Here is a 23,907-nt window from a genome sequence, read left to right on the forward strand (position 1 = left end):
TAGTGAATCTGATTTTCAAATTTGAAGTAAAAAAAATATGTATTGTGAGCTTTTCATTACTTTATGTCGGGTTCAATAATTTTTTTTCATTGTCTTGAATGAGAAAAATGGTTTAGATGTTTAGATAAAAAGAAGATGCAATCAAGGCCATTAAATTTTCATAGGGAAACATGGCTGCCATCTAGATATGTATTGAAAATTACTGGAGCTTTAGTTATTGGAGCAAATCCGTACCCTAGTATTATATTTCTATACTCTAAATTAATTATACTAATAAGATTCCTAATGATAATCATGTAGGATTCCTAACTTATAGTATTATATCCTAAAGCTAATAGGATTACAAATATCTAGAGTTCTGATTATGTCCTTTTATCGTGGGTTATTATGCTTAATATTATAAGGTTATTTTTGTAAACCGACATTATATTCATGCTTTTATAATAATATAGATATATAAATATAGATAGATGAGTAATCTGATAGGTGATCTACAATGTGTGTTACAAGTAAACTGAGTAAATTATTTATATGCCTCGCGAATTCTTCCGGTTATTCTTGTTTCAGATTCGAATGGGCAACCCCGATCGTGATCCTTTGATTCTTCTAACTTTGGCTTCCATGTTTTGACGTACCGAACTGTCTTTGCTTCATGTCACTGCATTGAGGAGCTTTAAGATCAAATTTTACTAATACACATACGCGATATATATGAAAGGATACTGATTATATTTTAATTGTCATCAATTATATATAATTGTTTATAACGTATAGATTTTGAAATGATTTTGAATCATACGATTGGGGCTTATCATATGGGATTGGTTCATTAAGTGCGGATAGTATCGGTGTCAGACACGTTTTAGAGCATGACACAATCGTTAGATGATTGAAACAGTTGACACGAGCTTGAAAGATATATTGTATGTTAATGAACCTTTAGTATGTAATGAGCCTCGGTGATGATCATCACTCACCATTTATTGGTTTATTTATTTTTATAAATATTATAATGATTATAAGGAATAATTTATAATTCTTGAAACCATAAATTATGAAAAGGGTTATTGAAGAAGCGGTCTTATCTTGTAGTTGTTGGAGTTGCTTACAATCGATTGCGGTGGTGGCAACAGTTGGTGGAGTTGAGGTTGATTTTTTGGTAGCAGTAATGACTCTAGTATCAATAACAGGATAAACAGACTCAAAATAGTAACTGAAACAAACTACACGTTTCACGACGGTGACTTCCACGCACAACTTCCTCAGGCAACAATAGAGAGCGTACAATACACATAAGTTATAGCGCGTTGACAAATACTTATAATAGAAAGTTCAAGAAAAAGAAAGAACATATAACAATACTTGAAAGTTGAAAATTATACAGGCACAAAATCAGCATTCATCGATCAATTTAGGGTTTATAAAAAAATAATTTTTTTAAATAAAATTTTTATACTCATCTAAATTGGAATTTGATTTTGTGAAATTGAATTTGATAATTAATTGAGAGGAATTGAATTTAGGGTTTAGCAGAAATGGGGAGTCCAAAGAAGAATCATAACAAGGGATTTTTTGCAACGATGAGCTCTGGATTGTCCACGTTTGGTAACGCTCTTCACAGATCTGTTAACGGGTATGCTTGTGTAGCACTCCTTTTACGTTCATAAATATTAATGTTTGGTCTTAATAACAATTTTTGTTTAGTTAACAGCTTGTCGTAATTGTATGTTTTTTTTTTTTTTTTGAGAAAATTTTCACATTGTGCGTAATGGCTACAACATGTTAGTTTTTGGGAACTCAAAAAATTGTTCTCATATGGCTTGTTAGAGTTTGTATATTTGTGTAGCCAAGGTGTAACCTAGTAGTCAATGAAGTAGGAGAATAACCATGAAGTTCAAAGCAAACCAAAATTAGGTGAATTCTTCCTATCTGCCTAAGCCTTGAAGGGCAATGTTACCTAATACATGTGCCATGTGTTGGTGGGAGGTAGCAGGTACTCACTGTCATAAAAAGAAGAGTTTATAGATTTTTTTTTTATTTGTCATTTTGTCTATTCTTTGATCTCCCGAGGTTTTTGATGATAGGTTCTCAGCTACACGACAACGTTCTTTGCTTTCTTCTAGTCAGTTGGGAATAACTTTTTTAATTTTAGTTATAATTCCACTTTATTAAATGTATGATGCAACAGTATGCCTTGTGCTTGTTAAGCATCCTATGTTATAGTTGTAGTTGCATATTAGATAGAGAAATTTGAGGATATAATATATTACAGCTCTTCTCCAACCGAGGGTCTTTCGGAAATAGCTTCTCCGTCCTTCTAGGGTAGGGGTAAGGCTGCGTATATCTCACCCTCCCCAGACCCCACCTGTGGAAAAATGCTAGGCTTGTTGTTGTTGTATTATATTACAGCTCTTAGGGGTTGATTAGTTCACAAGCTAGTTATGTAATTATAATGCTGGAATTGTACCGGTATAGCTAATACACGTATAACTTATTCCATGCTGTATCCTGTATAAAGTAATTCATAGATTAAGGTATGAGTTATGCTGGAAATGAAAATGCCCACCAAGCACAAGATAGATAATACCAAATTGTGTACTGGAATTATTGTTCCTATTCTCTCCAACCGAGTGACCCCTTAATGTTTTGTTGCTTTTGCATGCATTATTCTTATCATATATAAACCACTACCTAAGCACGATAACTGTTCTTGAATGGGTTAATAACCTAGTGATTAACTGAGTTCCCACAATCTCTGGGTCGCTCGAGGTTCTTTTTCTCTTTGCCTCTTGAGATCCGTTATCTCTATGATTTGATCCTTCACATATCGGCTCCATACTTCTTTGATCTCCCTTTCTTTCGATGTAAGAAAGTGACACAAGCTTCGCCAGCTTTTTTTGAACTTGATAGTCAAGTTCCCTGCTACTTCCGTAAATACGCCTTGGATAAGCCTAACAACCGTGTACCTAGAAGCACTTGAAACACATTTTTTGCCTAACAGCCGTGTACCTAGAAGCACTTGAAACACATTTTTTTGTTAACACAGATTGCTAGAGTATCTAGCAGATGGGATTGAAAATAACAATAAGCTTGATGTACTAATTGTCATAGCTGCCTTAAAGTTGGGCACTAGTGCCACAGTTCGTCTCAGGAGTTCCGACCTGCACTTCGCTTGGACAGTTTTCCTTTGCTCATCTATTTGTTTAACTGGTTTACAGTATTTTTTAGTATTAGTTTAGTGTTACATGAAGAATTTAGTTTAGATAATGACTCCAGATCGCTTTCAGCATTTGGTATAATTTGTTACTTTCCTTTTCTCACTTATTTAACTATCTAGTGGGCGGTGGTAGCACAGCTTCTTAGGGAAGGATTAGGATGAGACTGCTCCACTTCTGTTTTAAGTGTCCCTGAAATCTCTTTATGATGGGTGATAACATTTTCTTATTCCTATCTTCTACTCCCTCTTTTTCAATTTAGATGACACACTTTCCTTATTAGTCCGTTCCAAAAAGAATGACACATTTCTATAGTTGGATATAATTCAAACTTTATACTCTTCATTTTATCCATTTTACCCTTAATGAGAAGCTTTTATAACCACACAAGTGTCCTGGCCCCACAAAGCTTTTACCCCTTAAACTTTTTAGACCACACGTTTCAAAAGTCTTCTCTTTTTTCTTAAACTCCGTGCCGAGTCAAACTACCGCATCTAATTTGAAACGGAGGGAGTACTATTTTCAAATTTTCCCTATAATTCTGTGGTGAATGATTTTATCTTAACAGGAACCAAACTTGTTTGCTCCATTCACTGCCTTTCCTTCTTCCAGATTGCTTGGATATGAAGGCCTAGAAGTTATAAATCCAGAAGGAGGTAAAGAAGATGGAGAAGAGGAAGCACAAAAAGGTAGATGGAAACAGGAGGTGAGTTATCTCGATGTCTCCTTTTTTCTTTCACATGAATGTGGATTTCTTCCTGATGAAATTTTTTTCTTTTTGCATTTTCCAAATTTTGGATGGGGGTAGTTATAATTCATGAGCTCTCTATCCATCAATATCTCTCCCTCACTGCACAATCACACTCAGAGAGAGAAATTTTAATCTTGCATATTGAGCTGTTTTCTGCCACTTTTTTGGATGGAGCTGGTCATGATGGTATTCTTTTTTTGAGAAAGGCAACAAAAAATTTGAACGGTATTTTATGAAGATGTTTACTTCGATGAACCAAGTTAGTAAACCAAGTTGCAAAGAGACGATCATACCTCATACTATGTGCAAGTATTGCAGTATGAAGTTCTTAAACTTTTCTTTGCAAGTAGTGCACATCAGGTGCTCTTTTAAAAAGATGCCCACATCCTCTTAAAGTATTACATACTCCAATTTTAGCTAGTCATGCAGCAAAGTATAGTCTATAAAATTAAGAAATAAGCGCAGCACCTTTATGTGAGTCAAGAACTCAAAATGCTTGTGTCTTTCAATTTCATACATTTAATGTGGAGGGGCCTTACCCTTTATTATATGTTCACCAAGAAATGATTTAGTAATTTTTTCTGTTTGAGAAGGTAATTGGTATATCTTTAATTTCTCAAGTTGAGTGTGATCCTTTGCTTTCTCAAAGGAACGAGACAGTTACTGGAAGATGATGCAGAAGTATATTGGTTGTGATGTCACATCAATGGTAACACTCCCTGTTCTTATATTTGAGCCCATGACGATGCTTCAAAAAATGGCAGAGGTTTGTGGAAGCTGATTTACATGCTTTTAGTTAATATTACATCGTATACAATGTATTAGGGAAAAATGTACAAACATTTTATCATTCTAGTTTGGAACTGTTGTGGCAGTTAATGGAATATTCCCACCTTTTAGACAAAGCCGATGAATGCGAGGATCCTTACATGCGATTGGTATATGCAAGTTAGTGGAACTGTTTAATTCAATGGATGATTAAATTCTGCATACTCCTTTTCTACTTTTCAATATTAATTGTTGAAATTTAGTGCAGCATCTTGGGCAATATCAGTCTACTATGCTTACCAACGTACATGGAAACCGTTTAACCCAATTCTTGGGGAGACTTATGAAATGGTCAACCATGGTGGCATCACATTTATTTCCGAACAGGTATATGAAGGGTACTTATGCTGTCTTCTTTAGCTCTGTCACGTGTTTGGTTTGTCCTACATCTTACAATAGATATTGCATCGGTTGGCATTTTTTATTAAACAATTGCAAATTAAGCTAAACTAATATGCTAGATCTTATTAAAGCCTAGTATGGATATGCTCAAACTGGTTCATTTGTGTCATTGTTTGATGGAATCTAATGCTTCACGACCTACAGGTCAGCCATCATCCTCCAATGAGTGCTGGGCATGCTGAAAATGAGCATTTCACATATGATGTGACTTCCAAGTTGAAAACCAAATTCTTGGGTAACTCCGTTGATGTATATCCTGTTGGAAGGTTAGTTCATGTGTACCTTTCCTACTTCCTAGATTGCAAAGATTGTAGTATGCTCTTGTTGTTGATCAGCGTCAATGCATGGAGATCTTTGTAATAATTGATGTATGCTTTCTTTGCTTCCATTCTTCCTGGTTTTACTTATCCAAAAATTTTGTTTTATTTTCATTGAGTCCAAATGGTGACGTTTTAACTGCAATTCTTATCAAATCATAATTTTAGGTTTTTGTTTTCTCCTTGCTGCTTTCCTTGCTTTGTACCTGATAGTTGTTAAGAATAAGTTTCTACAATGTCAATGACAAATGTATAAGTTTTGAAGTATTGATGTATACCTGAAATATGGATGTGATGTAGTTATTAGCTAAGTTGCTCGAACTCTTCACTTTTGGTGCCGCACCCGTGTCGACACGACATGGATTGGGGGGGGGGGTGGTCCGTACTGGATCTGGTCAACCGATTTTGGGCACGTTGACCAAAACCGACGGAGAAATTTGGGGCAGATATAACCATTTCTGAAATAAAAACGAAAGCTAGGGTGAAATTGGAGAAAATGGAATACCTAGTATATAAAAATTTCTATGTCAGTTCTTTTCCTTGTATTTCCTTCTCGGATTCGCCTTTTGATCAATATTTTCTCCTTCTCGAAACACCCTGTAAGTTCTTTACATATAATCTCTCATAATTTAGACATATTTTTATAACTCTATTTTTAGATATCTGAATTATTTTTAGCCGAATCTCCACACCTGTATCCATACTTGGATCCGTATTCCCGAATCTTAAAATTCAGATCATGAAGGATCGAACCTCTAGATCCGCACCCGTCTTGAATACTTGCACCCGAGTCCGAGCAACTTAGGTTTTTAGAATAGGAAGTCCATCTGAATCCCGTATTCTGAGTCGAGGAGAAGTGGATTACTCTGTTTTCTTTACAATCATATGCTCGATCACGAGGGTCCAAATTAGGGTCTTCATCTCGCTGACTAGATATACCAATTTGGAGAAAATCTGCTTCGCTTTGGTTTGTGTAAGGCGGAAATTGAGGCATTACATGTTGTCTGAATTTTTGAGGAAATGACTATTCATCTATTGTAGTTTCATCCAGGCAAGAAAAAGTCTTCGAAACAAAGGCGACCATATCCATTAAGTGAGTGTAACTGCCACAGTTTACAATTTATAGTTCTTTTTATCTGCAGTTATCTTCTAAGTTGTTCGAACTTGGGTGTAGATATCCGATATGGGTACGGATCTGAGCGTTGGATTCGAAAAAATCTAATTTTAAGATTTGGGGGGTGCAGATCCAGGTATGGATACGGGTGCGGGAATTCAGCTAAGAAAATTCAAAATTATAAAAAATAGAGCTATAAAGATATTATTAATTTTGAGGGATATTCTATGAAAAACTTACATGTATATTATAGAATTCAATCTTTCATTCTTCAAGATGGCATTGTTCTTCCATTGTTCTTCCATTCTCCTACGAACACAACAACATAGCAACTAATTATTAAAAGTATATTACAATAGAATAATATAATTAAAAGAATCAAATATAAAGTGGAAGAAAAGAACTAACCTTTTATTCAAGAACAAGAATGACACAACTCTTGAAATAAAGAATGTAACTTGTGTTGTAAATGTAAAAATAAGATCTTAAACAAAGTGAAAGTGTGAAATTAGAAATCTAAAATTTAAGACGTAAAAAAAGACATTTATTTCGACCACAATTTAGCTATTAATAATTAAATTAATAGTTCAATACACCAAGTAGAAGTTCACCTTTTTACCAAAAATAATAGATTATTTGAACTTGACTAACAAAAACCAACAAAGCATAGTCAAGTTATTCAAGTTAACTACTTTAAGCCCTAGCTTTCCTCTGCAACATCTTCAACTCCATCTAAATCTTCCAATTCTTCTCCAAAGATCACTCCTTCCAATTGAGGTTCATCCATTAATAGCTCGATTAAACCATCAATTATCTTATCAATATCAAATTGATCTCCACCTAAAGTAACATTAAATTAAAAAGAATAGATATATTAGAAAGTTTTCATGAAAAGAAAAAAGAGTTATGCAAAATAAATAATCGAGAAAATTATCAAATAAAAAAAAGTATACATATACCCAAATCCCAATACTTGCTCGGTCCACTTGTATATTTTTCCTTCTTGCGAGAGAGCAACCGTAGGTTATAGTGTACAAAAACCAAATCTTCGGCTCTTGAAGTTGCAAATTTGTTTCTCTTGATGTTGTGAATCGAAGAATAAGAGCTCCAATTTCTTTCACAATAAGAGGAAGAAGCTGATTGAGTAAACAACTTGTAAGCTAAGTTTTGCAAGAGGGGCCGAGACACGGTGATTCGCCCACCAAGAAAGAATATCCTCATACATCATAGCCTCAATCATATGAGGCTCACTAAAATAAACCACCCCACTACAAAATGCTCCATACTTCAATGAGACTTGCTTCATTTCATTATCTTTAAAGTATCTCTGAAAGCATTTGACCTTATTCATTGAGATTTCTTGATCTTCAAAGTAGCTTGCCTTCGAATTCTATTTTCACCTTGAAGCCATGATTTGTGATAGTATTTTGGAACCAAAGCGTGTGCCAAACATTGTAAATGAGTGTTACTTTTGTTCCACCTAGCTACAAGAATCTCATGAATTGTTTCAAAAAAGTTTGATTGGCCGGAAATGAGATCCTTCCCCTCGTGCTCACAGATAATTTTCTTAACTTTCTCTATCATTGTATCCCACATATCATAAATGAGTTGCAATTTCGGATTATCAAGATCGGCACTTCTAAGCATATCTACAATAGGTTCCATAACCTTCAAAAAGTAATCAATGCTATCCCATCATTCATCATCCATTATAAGGGATTTTATTTCATATGCTTTAGCTTCAAGTCCCTTATCGTCCCTATGATGCTGTCATTCATCATCCATCACCATCTTCTCTAATGACTGTTTTACTGTTTAAACATGAGTGGTCATAATAATGTGTGAGACAAATCTTGTTTCGGCAACTTTCAGTAAGCACAAATTCAAATGCTTTTGAAAAATTGCAAGTGCCATTTCATGATTCACAACAAAGTTCTTCAAATTACTTACTTGACCAAGTAATTTTAATATCCATTTGCAATTTGTAAAGTGAGTTGATCCTTACGAAGGTTGTCACATACTTTTCAACGATCGATTTAAACAATGAACAACACAGGGAGTCCAAAATATACGAGGAAATGTTTGCTCCATGGTAGAATCGACAAATTTCATGTTACTTGCGTTATTTGTAATAACTTCAACAAAAATATCCGGACCTATATTTTCTATTGTTTCAATAAATAATTTAGCAATATATTCCCCATCCTTTACGACCCCACTAGAATTTATTGAATTTAAAACTATTGGCAGGGAGTCCAAAATATATGAGGAAATGTTTGCTCCATGGTAGAATCGACAAATTTCATGTTACTTGCGTTATTCGTAATAACTTCAACAAAAATATCCGGACCTGCATTTTCTATTGTTTCAATAAATAATTTAGCAATATATTCCCCATCCTTTACGACCCCACTAGAATTTATTGAATTTAAAAATATTGGTCCCCGACTAGATGATGTCATTATATTTATTAAAGGTCGTCTCTTAATGTCGGACCATCCATCCAAACAAATCGACATCCCTTTTTTTCCATGTATCTTTAATTGGTTGCAACTTTCTAGCAATGTTAGTCTTCCCTTGAGCCAAAAGATTTGTTCTCAACCTATTATGGGGGGGGGGGGGGTTGGATTTCCATCTAGAAATTATGAATATTTTTTGAAATAGGTAGATCTTGCAAGATTAAACGATAGACCTGATGCGTAAAACATTTGAGCGGCTAATTTATGTATTTCTTTCATAGATACCGAAGGATTTCTCTATAGCTCCACCCTCTGGACCCTTTCTTTTTCTCCGTTGTAGTAAATTAGTCCCCTCCAGAAGAAATACATAACCAACTTTCTTTCTTGCATCGACTTGAAAGAATCCATTCAAGTTGATGCAAGAAAGAAAACTGATTATGTATCTCTTCCGAAGGGGACTGATTTACTACAACGGAGAAAAAGAAAGGGTCCGAGGGTGGAGCTATAGAAAATCCTTCAGCATCTATAAAAGAAATACTAGTGGCTTGAATGTTTTACGCATCAAGTCTATCATTTAATCTTGCCAGATCTCCCTATTTCAAAAATATTCACAATTTCTAGCTGAAAATTCTATTCCCGGTGATATTCCCCCATATAATAAGTTAAGAACAACTCTTTTAGCTCCGGGAAAGACTAACATTGCTAGAAAGTTGCAACCAATTAAAGATACAAGGAAAAAGAAAAGGTTGTCGATTTGTTCTGATGGATGGTCCGACATTAAGAGATGACCTTTAATAAATATAATGGCATCATCTAGTGGGGGGCCAATATTTTTAAGGGGAATATATTGCTAAATTGTTTATTAAAGCAATAGAAAATGTAGGTTCGGATAATGTTGTTCAAGTTATTACGGATAACGCACGTAACATGAAATTTTCTGGTAGAATCTACCGTGGAGCAAACATTTCCTCATGTATTTTGGACTTATTGTGCTGTCCATTATTTAAATCTAGCGTTGAAAAGTATGTGTCAACCTTCGAAAAGATCAACTCAGTTTGCAAATTGCAAATGGATATTAAAGTTACTTGGTCAAAATGAGTAATTTGAAGAACTTTGTTGTGAATCATGACATATCACTTGCAATTTTTCAAAAGCATTTCAATTTGTGTTAATTGAAAATTGCCGAAACAAGATCTGTTTCACACATTATTATGACCATTCGTGTTCAGACAGGGAAATTGTCATTAAAGAAGATGGTGATGGATGATGAATGGAAGCATTATAGGGGGGATGCAGGACTTGAAGCTAAAACACGTAAAATAAAATCCCTTATAATAGATGGTGGAATAACATTGGTTACTTTATGAAGTTTACAAAACCTATAGTAGATATGCTTAGAAGTGCCGATCTTGATAATCCGAAATTGCATCTCATTTATCATATGTGGGATACAATGATTGAAAAAGTTAAGAAAATTATCTTTGAGCACAAGGGGAATGATCTCATTTCCGGCCAATCAAGTTTTTTGATGTAATTCATGAGATTCTTGTAGCTAGGTGAAACAAAAGTAATACCCCTTTGCATTGTTTGGCACTGTCTTTGGTTCCAAAATACTATGACGAATCATGGCATAGGTGAAAATGGAATTCGAAGGCAAGCTAAGATCAAGAAATCTCAATGAATAGAGTCAAATGCTTTCGAAAATACTTTAAGGACAATGAAATGAAGCAATTCTCATTGGAGTATGGAGCATTTTGTAGTGGGGTGATTATTTTAGTGAGTCTCATGTGATTGAGGTTATGATGTATGAAGATCCTCTTTTTCCGTAGGCAAATTATGGTGTCTCGGCTCCACTCTTGCAAAGCTTAGCTTACAAGTTGCTTACTCAACCGGCTTCTTCCTATTGTTGTGAAAGAAATTGGAGCACTTATTCTTTGATTCACAACATTAAGAGAAACAAATATGCAACTGCCAGAGCTGAAGATTTGGTTTTTGTACCCTATAATCTATGGTTGCTCTCTCGCAAGAAAGAAAAATATACAAGTGGACCATGCAAGTATTGGGATTTGGTATGTATACATTTTTTTATTTGATATTTTTCTCAATTATTTATTTTGCATAACTCTTTTTCCTTTTCATGAAAACTTTCTAATATATCTATTCTTTTTAATTTAATGTTACTTTAGGTGGAAATCAATTTGATATTGATAAGACAATTGATGGTTTTAATCGAGCTATCAATGGATGAACCTCAATTGGAAAGAGTGGTCTTTCAAAGAAGTTGTGGAGGAAAGCTAGGGCCTAAGAGTAGTTAACTTGACTATGCTTTGTCGGGTTTTAGTTAGATAAGTTTAAATGTTCTATTGTTTTTGGTTAAAGGGTGATTTCTACTTGATGTATTGAACTATTGATTAGTCATGTAATTCACTAATTATTAATAGCTAAATTGTGGATGAAATGAATGTCTTTTGTTTATTTCTTAAATTTTAGAATTCTAATTTCACACTTTCACTTTGTTTAAGATCTTATTTTTACAATACAAGTTACATTCCTTTTTTCAAGAGTTGTGCCATTCTTGTTCTCGGATAAAAGGTTAATTCTTTCTTTCACTTTATATTTGATTTTTTTAATTATATTTATTCTATTTTTTTTGAAAAAGTTAATTATATTTATTCTATTGTAATATACTTTTAAAATTTAGTTGCTATTTTATTTTATTCGTAGGAGAATGGAAGAACAATGTGCATCTTGAAGAATGAAAGATAGAATTCCACAATATACATGTAAGTTTTTCACATAATATCTCTCAAAATTTATAATATCCATATAGCTCTATTTTTTATAATTTTGAATTTTCTTAGCTGAATCGCCGTACCCGTATCCATACTTGGATCTGCACCCACAAATCTTAAAATTTAGATTTTGCTGAATCCCTCAATCGGATCCGTGCCCGTATCGGATACCCGCACCCTAGTTCGAGCAACTTAGATGGCTACAATGTTTGTATAGAGCTAGAGAATATATCTTTGAATATAATTGAGCTTTGTTCCGTTCATGTAGTTTCTTCATTGATATCTGACCTAGAAAGATTTCTTTTCTGTTCTTTTATATCGATTTGTTGAATTTCAATAGGCTCCAAAGTAGATGTTGATTAAGAATATATTAACTCTGTATTGGAGCTTTTTATTCTCTATTACTGCAATTAACTTATCTACATCTCAATAAATTTGTAACACTAGAAATTCTTGTTCTTTATTCGTATTCAGGACACGTGTGACCCTTAAGAGAGATGGTGTTGTCTTGGATTTGGTTCCCCCTCCCACAAAGGTTAATAATTTAATATTTGGACGAACCTGGGTTGATTCGCCTGGGGAAATGATCATGACAAATCAGACAACCGGGGACAAAGCGGTGCTCTATTTCCAAGCTTGTGGTTGGTTTGGGTATGTTGGCGTCTCCTCTTAACTATATTACCAAATTTTCTTGCGCTTCTTTTTCATATTTATTTCTGTTGGGCCTTTTCTTTTGTTATCACATATATGATGTGATAACAAAAAGACCAGAAAGTTCTACTTTTACTGCTTGATTACATGGTTATGGTATATAAGCCTATCTTAATACCTCATCTGAACTTTGGTTCTTTTCCGTTGCTTAAAACAAGGAAAGTTACCCCTTTTCTTTTTGCCGTCCAGCGACTCTCAAGCCCATATGGTTTTTACTGCTACAAACCTTTGGCTTGAACTTCTATATATTATTTTCTTCTCTGATTTTCATGATTCTTACGGTGCTTCTATATGAACTGGACATAATTTTTGCTATCTTTTCATTTGAAGGCATCACATCTTCCTCGTTAATTTTTGTCACGACTAATAACTGTCGGATGCGGAAATGCGTATAAAATGTTTTGCAGCATGCTTTAATATTCAATCACCAGTATTTCCAACCTACTATTGGTTATCGATAAAGTTGCTTTTTGGGTGCAGGGCTGGACGGTATGAGGTTGATGGGTATGTTTATAATGCTAATGAGGAACCTAAGATACTGATGACTGGAAAATGGAATGAGTCAATGAGTTACCAACCCTGTGACATGGAGGGTGAGCCTCTTCCTGGCACAGAGCTAAAAGAGGTTAATGTCTGGCCAGCTTTTCTCATTGAATGGAATTTTGTTCTATCATATGCCAATGTTAATTTGATAAGTTGCAAAAACAAATACTCCTATGCTCTAATGGACTATAGAAGTTCATGTATGATGGCATCTTAAAGTGTGATATCATATGTTCTTATTTTTTTTCAGGGATGAAATTCCAAAATTTTGTTTTATAAATGGCTGGTAACAAAAAGCTATTCTATGATTTGATGCACTCTTAACTCGATTATACCTTATATCTTTGGGAGATAAGACGTGAGAAGGACCTCTAGTTTAGTCAAAGTCGCCATCAGTCGGTATAAAGAGTTCATTTATGTCAAAAAAAGAAAGAAAAAGAAACGAATAAACTACAAAAGATAATTCAGAAAGAGAAATTTTGCAGGCTTTATTCATTTTTTGCTTAGAACCTTATTTCATTTATTTGTGGATTCATTTGATGGTATGGAAGCTCCATGTAAAGTGGATCTGACTTTTCTTTAATAACCAAGAATTTTCCGAGGCCAGTGGCACATGGTTTGAAACGCAGTAGATAATATGCTCACTGCTCTGTCCTTCTCCACTTAAATATCAGGTTTTTGCTTGTGACAAAATTTGAATTCGTGACGTGTACCTAACCCATACATGACATGTTCTGCTCTTACCACTTAGAGCAAAGCCTGGGGCAAAAGGTAGATCTGGCTTTTAAGTCTGATTCTTAAGTTTGTGATTATATTTCATGCTTCCATATGCATGAGTTAGCTGCTAAGGTCATGTTGTTCGAGTACTTAAATCCTATTGATTATTATTTTGTGAGTTAGTTGCTGAGGTCAATATTTTTCAAGTACTTACAGCCTATCGTTTATTATTTTGCACTTAGTATTATTAGTGTGTTTTCTGGTGTCAAGTCCTGCTAAAACTTGTCTAATCGTGAGTAAGGATTTGCAACTATTACCTGCTCCCTCCAACAAGTCCTACTTAATTAGTTTCCTGTAAAGGCATGTGCATATCGCTACACATCAGAAAATCCTCTTGCTTTGTTGCAGTTATGTGGCAATTAAATATTGCTTGACATGGACATGTGGCTAACTATTAACCTGTCAGCAGGTTTGGCGAGTTGCTGCTGCTCCTGAAAATGACAAATTTCAGTACCCCTATTTTGCGCATAAAATAAACAGTTTCGATACTGCTCCCAAGAAGTTGTTAGCATCTGATTCTCGTTTGCGCCCCGATAGAGCTGCACTTGAAGAAGGGGACCTATCCAAAGCTGGTGCTGAAAAGAGCAGGTTTCTCTTTTTCCCTTTCCCTTTGCTATGCTCTTATATTTCTCACATAACATGTATACCGATTTACTCTAGGGTCATAAAAGTGAAGTTAGCGTTCTTGAATGCCCTCAGTTACTCCTTGGATCATGCCTCAAACTATCAAATCTCTCTTAGTATCATCTATGTATAATTTACGAGTATACAAATGTATTGAAAGTTGAGAGATAGAGTTGAGATGATAATTGGTTGATAAGCCTCAATGGTAAACTTAATCCTTTCATTCATTCATTCTGTTTCCTTCTGATTCTAAGATGCTTGCTTTGCCGTTCTGTATCTCTTTAGTTTGGAGGAGAGGCAGAGAGCTGAAAAGAGAAACAGAGAGGCACAAGGACATGAATTCAAACCAAGATGGTTTGATATGACCGATGAAATTGCACCAACACCATGGGGTGACTTGGAAATCTACCAGTACAATGGCAAGTACACCGAGCATTGGACAACGGCTGATGCTTCAGGCAACATTGATATAGAAGATGTTAAATCCGTGGACTTCAATCCATGGCAATATGGAAATTTGGCCGAGGAATAGGGCTGATGCTACATTTTTGCTTGCACAATTGGATGTGCTGGTTGTGGGCTGACCTTTCTGTGTAAAAAGAGAAGCAATTGTTGTTTGTGTAATATGTACATTGTAACACATTTTAGGGGTCGTTTGGTAGGAGGTATTAGAAAAATTATGCAAGCATTAGCTCTGTGCATTACTAATACCTTGTTTGGTACATTTTTAGAACTTGTGTATAACTAATACTTGTAGGGGTCGTATGGTGTGAATACGGCTTATGCCGGGATAAGTAATGCTGGGATTAGTTATGCTGGATTAGTTATAAGTAATGCTGGGATTAGTTATGCTGGATTAGTTATCCTGGGATTATTTTTTATCCACTTTTTGGTATGTTGTATTAAGAATGACAATTGCATAATTTCTTAAAAGAAGGTATAAGTTATCGTGACACTAATTACTCTACCCTCTACAAGGTATAAGTTATTCCAGGTACTAATTTTAATCCCGGGTTAACTTATACCAGGTTTGCTAACCAAACAAAGTATTAAGGTGATATTAATCTTTTATACCAATACTATACCTTCTTATACCTCATACCAAACGACCCCGTATTAGTTATACATCATACTTGGTATTATCCTATGTATAAGTAATGCATAGAAAACCTATTAATGCATGCATTAGTATAGTTAAAGATAAAATTGTCCTTAAAGTCCTTTAAAACTAGAGAATATGGAGCACATTTTTGTAAACAATTATTTTTCTTAATCATTATGCAATGCATTATAATTTTTAATACACCATACCAAACAGTAGATAAGAAATAATATCTGCATAACCAATACTTGCATTACTAACCCATGCATTACTAATCCCTGCATTACTAATACACTTTATTCCGCATTATTCTTATATATCCTACCAAACGACTATAGTCTTGTTTTAGGATTGTCGCTTTTCTCAGTTGTTTTAGTTGAAAATTAGCAACCTCAGTTTATGGGACAATTTTTTTGGGATTTTTAATTATTATATGAATCTATGAGCCCTTTACATTTTCTAAAGGTTTATTTTTGTGATGGGGGATAGCGAATACCTTAATTTTGGACCCTGCTGCATCTATTTGATTCCTAGTGGCTGAGAAAAAAAAAATTGTAGGGAAAAGAAATGTTTTCATTTTTATGAATTTATGATTGGAATTTTAAAAAGACAGAGAATTAATGAGTGACTACTAGTGTTGTTTTTAAGGACTCTGCTGATACCTAACGAAATACTTTTTATGGGGGGCTTTATGGTGTAATATGATTAGAAATGGCGTGGGTAGCCATTTTTTAAAGTGGTATTTACTTTTTATCCAATATTTTTAATATTGATCAAAAGTAGCCACTACTATATTAAAATTGATATGAAAAGACGAAGTTACCCTTTCTTCTATCTCTTTTCCTTCCCAAATCCTCTATCAAAATTTCAAAACCCTTTCTCCTGACCAAAATTTCCCAAACTCGTTACTTCTCTTCTCCATGCAGTAAGTTCTTCCCCAACTTCATTCCACTTTCTAAACCCAAAGGCAGACCACTTCATCGGCGTTGCAGACCATTTCTCCAACTTTATTTCTTTTTCTTTTTCTTTTGGTTGGTTAGGTTCTGTAGTCTTTTATTTTTTTAGTTGTTTCTTTTTGTTATTAGCTTTCTGTTGTGTAATTTGACATCAATCTTAGATGTAAATTGCAATTATTATTTTTTTTTTGTGAAAAGATACAAATAACGTTTGATTTTCTGCTACGTTATGGATCCTGAACTTACAGTTACAAGTTCAAAAGTTAAGGACACTTGGTCCTGAACTTAGAATTACAAGTTCAAAAGATAAGGACAATTGGTCCTAAACTTATAACAAGCTCAAAAGTTAAGGACAATAGGTCCTGAACTTAGGCTAAGAAGCTTAAAAGTTAAGGACAATAGGTCCTGAACTTACATTTACAAGTTCAAAAGTTAAGACAATATGTCCTGAACTTAGACTAACAAACTCAAAAGTTAAGGATACTTAGGGTGTGTTTGGTATAACGGAAAATGTTTTCCGTTTTCTTGGAAAACAAGTAGTAATCTTATTCATTTTCCGGTATTTGGTACGTAAATTAAGGAAAATGACTTCTCAAGAGTATTCATAAATAATTTAGATATAATAAACATGAAGTCATAAACTTTTAAACTAACAACCTTCCGAATCCACAAATTTCATAAACTTTCGAAACTGCGGAATTTCGAACCCGTAAACTTTATAATTTCTAGACCCGTAAACTTCCAAACACATAAACCTCCGAACTCATAACTTTGGAACTTGTAAAATTTTGAACCTTTACACCGATAAATTAAAAAAACTAAAAATAAAAAATATATTTAAAAAATATTTTTTTCGGGGGGTGGGGGTGGGGTGGGGGAAGTTAATCGGGGGGGGGGGGGGCAGAAAAATGGAAAAAGTAGAAATTTGAAATTACGAAAAAAAGTAAATTTTTTGTTGTTGGGGGGTGGGGGTGGAGGGGTAGTAGGGTGGATGGTAACAGAAAAACTGAAATTTGAAAAAAAAAAACCTTTTTTGGAGAAAGGGGGAAGGTTAAGACGGAGTTTTGAAAAATATTTTCCCTTCTCTTGATAAGGAAAATATTTTCCTCCAATTGGAGGAAAATGAGTTGATAAGGAAAATATTTTTCAAAACATTTAAGCCAACCAAATATGGGAAAATTGAAAAACATTTTCCGAAAAATATTTTCCTTCATACCAAACACACCTTAGTCCTGAACTTACAGTTACAAGTTCAAAAGTTAAGGACATGTAGTCCTGAAGTCCTGAACTTAGAGTTACAAGTTCAAAAGTTAAGGACATGTAATCCTGAAGTGCTGAAGTTAAGTTCAAAAGTTAAGGACATGAGCAGAAGGGTATTTTCGTCCGGACAGTTAAAGTTTATTAAAGCAGTGACTAAAGACTAAAAATATTTTAAATAGTAACTTAAAAATAAATATATGTGTTATTAATGGCTAACCGTGCACTTCCCCGTAATATGAGTTTCACTGGGCTACCTTTCATGATTGTGTTAAGTTGGTTAATGTGGTTTACATATCATATTTCACAGTGAATTTCTACATGTAAATAATAATTTTTTTTGACGAAGCGAATTAAGCTTAATCTGCTTGATCCAACGTAGGTCTGCCCCTGGTTGCTGGAATTTAATTTTCTACGTAAAACAAAGTACAACCAAGAACCACATGCATATCTCAGATATATACTTTAAATGTGGCTGACATAATTATTGTATTAATTGCAATATCATTTGGTGAACTAAATTAGGAGGAGACTGAGTTTTGTTCAATGCCACATGAAAGTTGTTTCCTGTTTGTTAGCGGTATTCATTGTTGGTTGCCAATTAGGTTGGTTCATAGTCATACTGCACGACAAGTGATAATAGGCTAAATCTAGGTAATTTGGCGATTGTTTATGCTTCTACTTGACTATATTCCAATATCATAATATGGTTAATTAATGAAAATAGGATCTAATTGTGAATTGTATACATTTCAGGTTGAGGAGCCTATGTGATGCCTTAAAAGTGTGATTGGAACCATTTTGGAGCAAGAAAGACTCCTCGGATCTGAGTACGCTTGAAGACGAGGAAAAGAAACGATGAAACAGAAAACTGGACATGCGCGCCCAGGTGCGCGCCCGCGCTACTTTTAGCGCGTCCAAGACAGAATCCTCAGCCAACTAGCGCGGCCAGATGCGCGTCCAGGTGCCCGGTCGCGCTAGTCCAAATTTCGGGAAGAATTATTTAGGGGCAAAATTGGAAATCTGGAGGAAAACCCACTTAACCTATATAAAGTCAAGCTCGCCCAAGGAAGTTTTGGGGAGTCTAGTGCAAGAAATAGAGAGGCAAGAGGCAAGGAGGAGATTTGACCATCAAGTTCTTCTTTTCTTCTCTTGGTTTTTACTATTTGGGATGAAATTGAACCTATTTGTGATGAACACTAGTATGAGTAGTTAAAACCCATTGTTCTAGGGTCATGGGTGAAACATGAATGTTGTTGTTTGAAGTTTAATTTGACAAAGTCGGTTTATCATCTTGGGTTGTTTATTTAATTCTGCTTTTAGTTATTTTGCTGAGTAGCTAACAGTGAAATACTATCTACGAATCTTTAGTTGAACTCGAAAGTGGGAACTTTAGATTGCATATAGAATTAAATAGAGCAAGTTCTTGAACCCGGGCCTCGGAGAACGGATTAGCAATTGGGATAAACATATACCCAATTGCCTTGCTTGGTTGAAATACAGGAATTGTAAATGCATTCTTGTTAATCTTAATTCCATAGACATATAGGCATTGAGTTAACTTGAATAGGCGAGTAAGGACTCGACAGATTCTTATGAGTAACATTAACCCTGTCAATCAACAATTCAGGTAAATCTATTAGTCATTTTAAGCTAAGAACATAACACGATTGTTAATTAGCCTGTGACCCTGGAATATCCTCTCCTACTGTTTGTTACTCGGAATTGTTATTTGTTTGGTTAATTGCTCTAGTTAGATTATTGTTTGGTAATTAGGTAGTAAAACAATTACATATCTAATTTGTGAAAAAAACCCTCTTGAATAGACAAATTAATTGAGTTTGAATTAGTCAACAGTTAATCATAAGTATTCGTGGGAACGATACTTTACTCACTACTCTATTATTTGACGATCACGTGCACTTGCGTGAGTGTTTTTGGTCGCAACAACAAGTATATTAAATTAACCCCAATTTTGGTAACCCTTTCTTATCTCCCCCCAACCCCGCGAAACAGAAAACAAAAGCGAAAACGAAGTAGATGTTATGATAAATATCACATTATGGTGGATGTCTACTCTTCTTCCATGATCTTCATCTCAAATGCTTAATGACATATTCAATGACATATTTTATATGTTCAATGACATATTTTCTTTACTTTTTATGCCTATATAAAGGCCTTGTAATAGATAGAAAAATACACAATTGAAGAAGAAAATCTCTCCCTTCTCTCTATCTCCATTTCTTGTTCATGTTTTACTAAATTGCTTTATTTCCTTGTTCCATATTGTTACTTTGAGTTATATTTCATAACACGTTATCAGCACGAATTAGTCTCTATTTTTTACCCTAAAATTGAATTTGATTTTCTCATCGAAGTTAAAAAAGTTTGCAGTGCTGCCAATTGCAATAACTAGGTAATATGTTTCAATTTGGGTTGTTAACTCTTTGGTTATATACAGGATTTTGTGTGAAAACTATTACTGATTATATCATGCTTAGCCAAGTTTTTGTAATTCATCCTAACGTTGAAATATTAACTTTGTTCGTATCACAATAATTATACTTTTCATTTATAAGCCTAGTGGTATGAATTATTTGGATTGTTAGATTCCTGTTTTGATCAAAATAAAATTATCTATGCCTAATAGCAACAAGACTGTGAACGTATAAAGAGTATGCAATGCATATTTACTACTCCTTTGTTCTTTGAGTTGTTGATTATTGCCGAGAATTTGGCTAGACTTGTTGTCACCTTGGATGGTGATTTCCCCCCTTTATTTATGATAATTGTTATCAATTAGAAGCAGTCCTCAACTGATATATAAAAGAAAATCATCTTAATGATCAGGACATAAATGAGAATTATTAACTTCTGACAATAAAAGGTATTCATATTAATTTTTTTTTGAAAATATCATAAATGAGGGCGATGACTATATCTTTTTGTTTTTCTAGAGAGCATAATACTTAGTTTCCACAAAAGTGCATGGTAACTAATAGTACTATTATTCTATTTGATACATTATTTTCCTTAATATTCCCGTCATATCACATTCATCTTGAAGTAGACTTATTGCATCAAAGACCACATGTAAATTTTCAAGTATTTTATATAAATGATGCGCAGTCTACAACTGGTAAGTTGTTACCTATAATGTCACTTTTCAGGTAATATAAATGTTGAATTTATGTATTAATACTATATATGTGTTGTTACCTATATGGTGTACTTTTGATAAATTTATTCACTAATTGCTTGGTTGAATTGAGTGAAGGAAAGTCATGGCGTTAAATCAAATCCAATAGGTATGGTATACCCCGAAAACAACAATATTTTTGAGAGAAACTCAATAAATATAATGACAATAATTTTATGATCCATTTAAACTCTAATAGAATTTAGAAGAAATATTCTGCCTACAAACGGTTGTATTTCATATAAATGCTACAAATAATTGATAAAGCTTTATGCTGATTTGAGATTTTACTTATTTAAGAAAGCTAATTTGATTTGCTAAGTTGCAAATTAATTGTGTACAACTTTCTTGGCATGTGATTGGAATTAAGGCTTGAGAATGAATCTCAATATTGTTTAGCCTATTATACCATTGATTGAGGGTAAGACATCGGGATCAAATCCTGATGCACCATAATGATAAGAGTTGGGTTTGAGTCCCAATTCATTATGGCCTAACATGCCTTTATATTGGTAAGACATTGGATTTGATTCCCACTATACCATATTGATTATATAATGAAGACAAGTGGTTGAACAACGAACATGGGCGTTCCAAAGATTAAAATAATAATAATCATCACTATGATTATCAAAGGAGAACAATAAAGGTTCTCAAAATAGTCCTTCAAAATGTGAAAGCAATGTTTACCATCAAATTGGTATGAAAATAATAAAGCAGGTCGCTGATTATGATCCATTCCTTGAAGAGAATGTGACTTGTAATAAACATTGAGAATGCAAGCCCATTCCTAAAGTTGAATGTGACAATATGTGATAAAAGTAATGAATAAAGACATGCAATTCATGATTATATGAATACCACACAACTCACCTCTAAGGGAGGTTTGAGTGAAATAAAGAGAATAAATAATATTGTGTGGTTACATGAATATGTCATTGGTCGCGTACATGTGATACGCCAAATGTTATTTTGCCATGCCTTATAAAAGTTATTAAAGGCAAAATTAAAGCAATAAATAATTTTGCTTATGATGATTCTGACCATGACAATTTATTATGATATAAGTTTCTCCGTGAAGGAGACATTTACCATATGAATGGTATGATAAAAAATCTTATAGTATAAAAGTTGTTAAGAGTTTCGGAAAAACTAATTTGTTACTACCCGGATGAATACAATTATTCATCACATTGATATTGTAAAGTCTCAAAAGAAACTTTTTGAGTTTCAAATGTATACGTCAAAGTGGTTGCCATATTGCGACATTAAATGAAAGGAAGATTGAATATCTTCTCTATAATCATACCGGGTAAATATGAAAGGTTACTCGATTTTGTTTCTATTTGTACTACACAAATATAAGCATGATGCTTGAATCATATGCCACAAGTAAACTACAGGTTTACTAAAACAAATAATAGTTGGCATAACCGGTTGAACATCCCGGTTCAATTATGATGCGAAAAAATTAATTGAGAATTACATTGGCATATATTGAAGAATAGAAGATTCTTCAAGAATTCTCTTGTGCTACTTATTCTCATGATATACCAGTTAAGGTTGGGATTGTATCCCTTGATTTCTGGAACAAATAAAAGGTGATAAATATATGAGCCCAGTCACCTGCCATGCGGACTGTTTACCATTTTAATAGATTCATCTATTCTATGGTCACATGTGCATTTGTTATCAACTTGCAGTTTGGCTTTTGCAAGATTGTTTGCTCAAATTATTAGAGCACAGTTCCAGAATATAAATTATGATGATTTATCTTAATAATACTGGTTTAAATCCAAGTTGGTTTAGCAGAAATTATATGCCTCCAATTATAGCTAAATCATTGGTTATGAGAACAAAACTCTCAAAAACGAATTTTGTATGAGATGTATTATTACTATACAACAGCACTTGTACGCATCTAGCCAAGTTATGAAAATTTCTCCCTATCACAATCGGTTTAGGGTCAGGAACCAAATAATTTCTATATAGAAATATGGATGTGCTATATGATTTAATTATTCCACCACAATGCACAAAGATGTATTCCCAAAGAAGGTTGGGAAATGTGTTGGTGATCCCGACATTAGGGGGAAAAATGGGCAGCTGAGGAAGTGACACATGAAATGAATTATTATGATCACATATAGATCCTCATATAAGAAAAAATGAACTTAAAGTTCAAGTTCAAGTGATAATTCATTTACAAATTATTGCCAGACGCATTTGCTAACCCAAAGCTAGATGTCATATTTCAGCTGCTAATGCTCCAAATAGAATAAAGTCCATAAGGGACAGAGTCTATGCCACACATGAAGCGTAACAGACCAATCAGTTCCAAAGATAAAACTCCTTGAAGAAAGAGAGGGACAAATATTCAAAATGGTCATAATAAGGAGGCAAGTGCTCTAGAAGAGCACCACGACATAACACTTCATAAGACCTCATGGGAGAGGCTCAGGTACCTAAAAATAATGAGATAAAGAAACCTCAATAAGTTATGTCTTTATTAGGTAATAATGGAACTGACAAAAAGTGATCATCGACGATATTGTTAATATAATGTAGCGCTCAATATTATTAATATTGACGAGGATCTTGAGCTCAAATATGTAATGAAATTTGGACAGATAAATGATTGGCCAAAATAAAATAAAATATACGCAATCAAGATTGATTTCATCTGAAAAATGTGAAGTTGGACGGATAGTCCGAACACCTGAAAGTATAAAGCCAGTGGAGGTATAAATGTGCTCTTGTGCGAAGAAAGACAAGTTGATAGACATAAAGACGACTTGTTTCACAAGAAGATTTGTAAATATCCTGGCATTGATTATATAGAGACATGATCTCTTGT

General features: G+C 34.0%; 1 protein-coding gene across 2 annotated transcripts; it reads left to right on the forward strand.

The window, feature by feature from the left end:
- Nucleotides 1-1,367: 1,367 nt before the first annotated feature.
- Nucleotides 1,368-15,486, forward strand: LOC104228537 (oxysterol-binding protein-related protein 3C). Of its 2 annotated transcripts, none has more exons than XM_009781014.2 (10): nt 1,368-1,633; nt 3,828-3,921; nt 4,616-4,732; nt 4,842-4,914; nt 5,003-5,121; nt 5,341-5,462; nt 12,353-12,529; nt 13,070-13,214; nt 14,319-14,497; nt 14,819-15,486. In XM_009781014.2, exons 1-10 carry the CDS (start codon nt 1,536-1,538, stop codon nt 15,063-15,065), a joined length of 1,371 nt encoding a protein of 456 aa, XP_009779316.1. In that variant the 5' UTR covers nt 1,368-1,535; the 3' UTR covers nt 15,066-15,486. The 2 variants fall into 2 exon arrangements, with proteins under 2 accessions (XP_009779316.1, XP_009779317.1); XM_009781015.2 differs by having other exon boundaries at nt 1,546-1,633; nt 3,784-3,921.
- The last annotated feature ends 8,421 nt before the right edge of the window (nt 15,487-23,907 follow it).

This window comes from Nicotiana sylvestris, chromosome 2 (assembly GCF_000393655.2).
Source record: "Nicotiana sylvestris chromosome 2, ASM39365v2, whole genome shotgun sequence".
NCBI classification, from domain to species: Eukaryota; Viridiplantae; Streptophyta; class Magnoliopsida; order Solanales; family Solanaceae; genus Nicotiana; species Nicotiana sylvestris.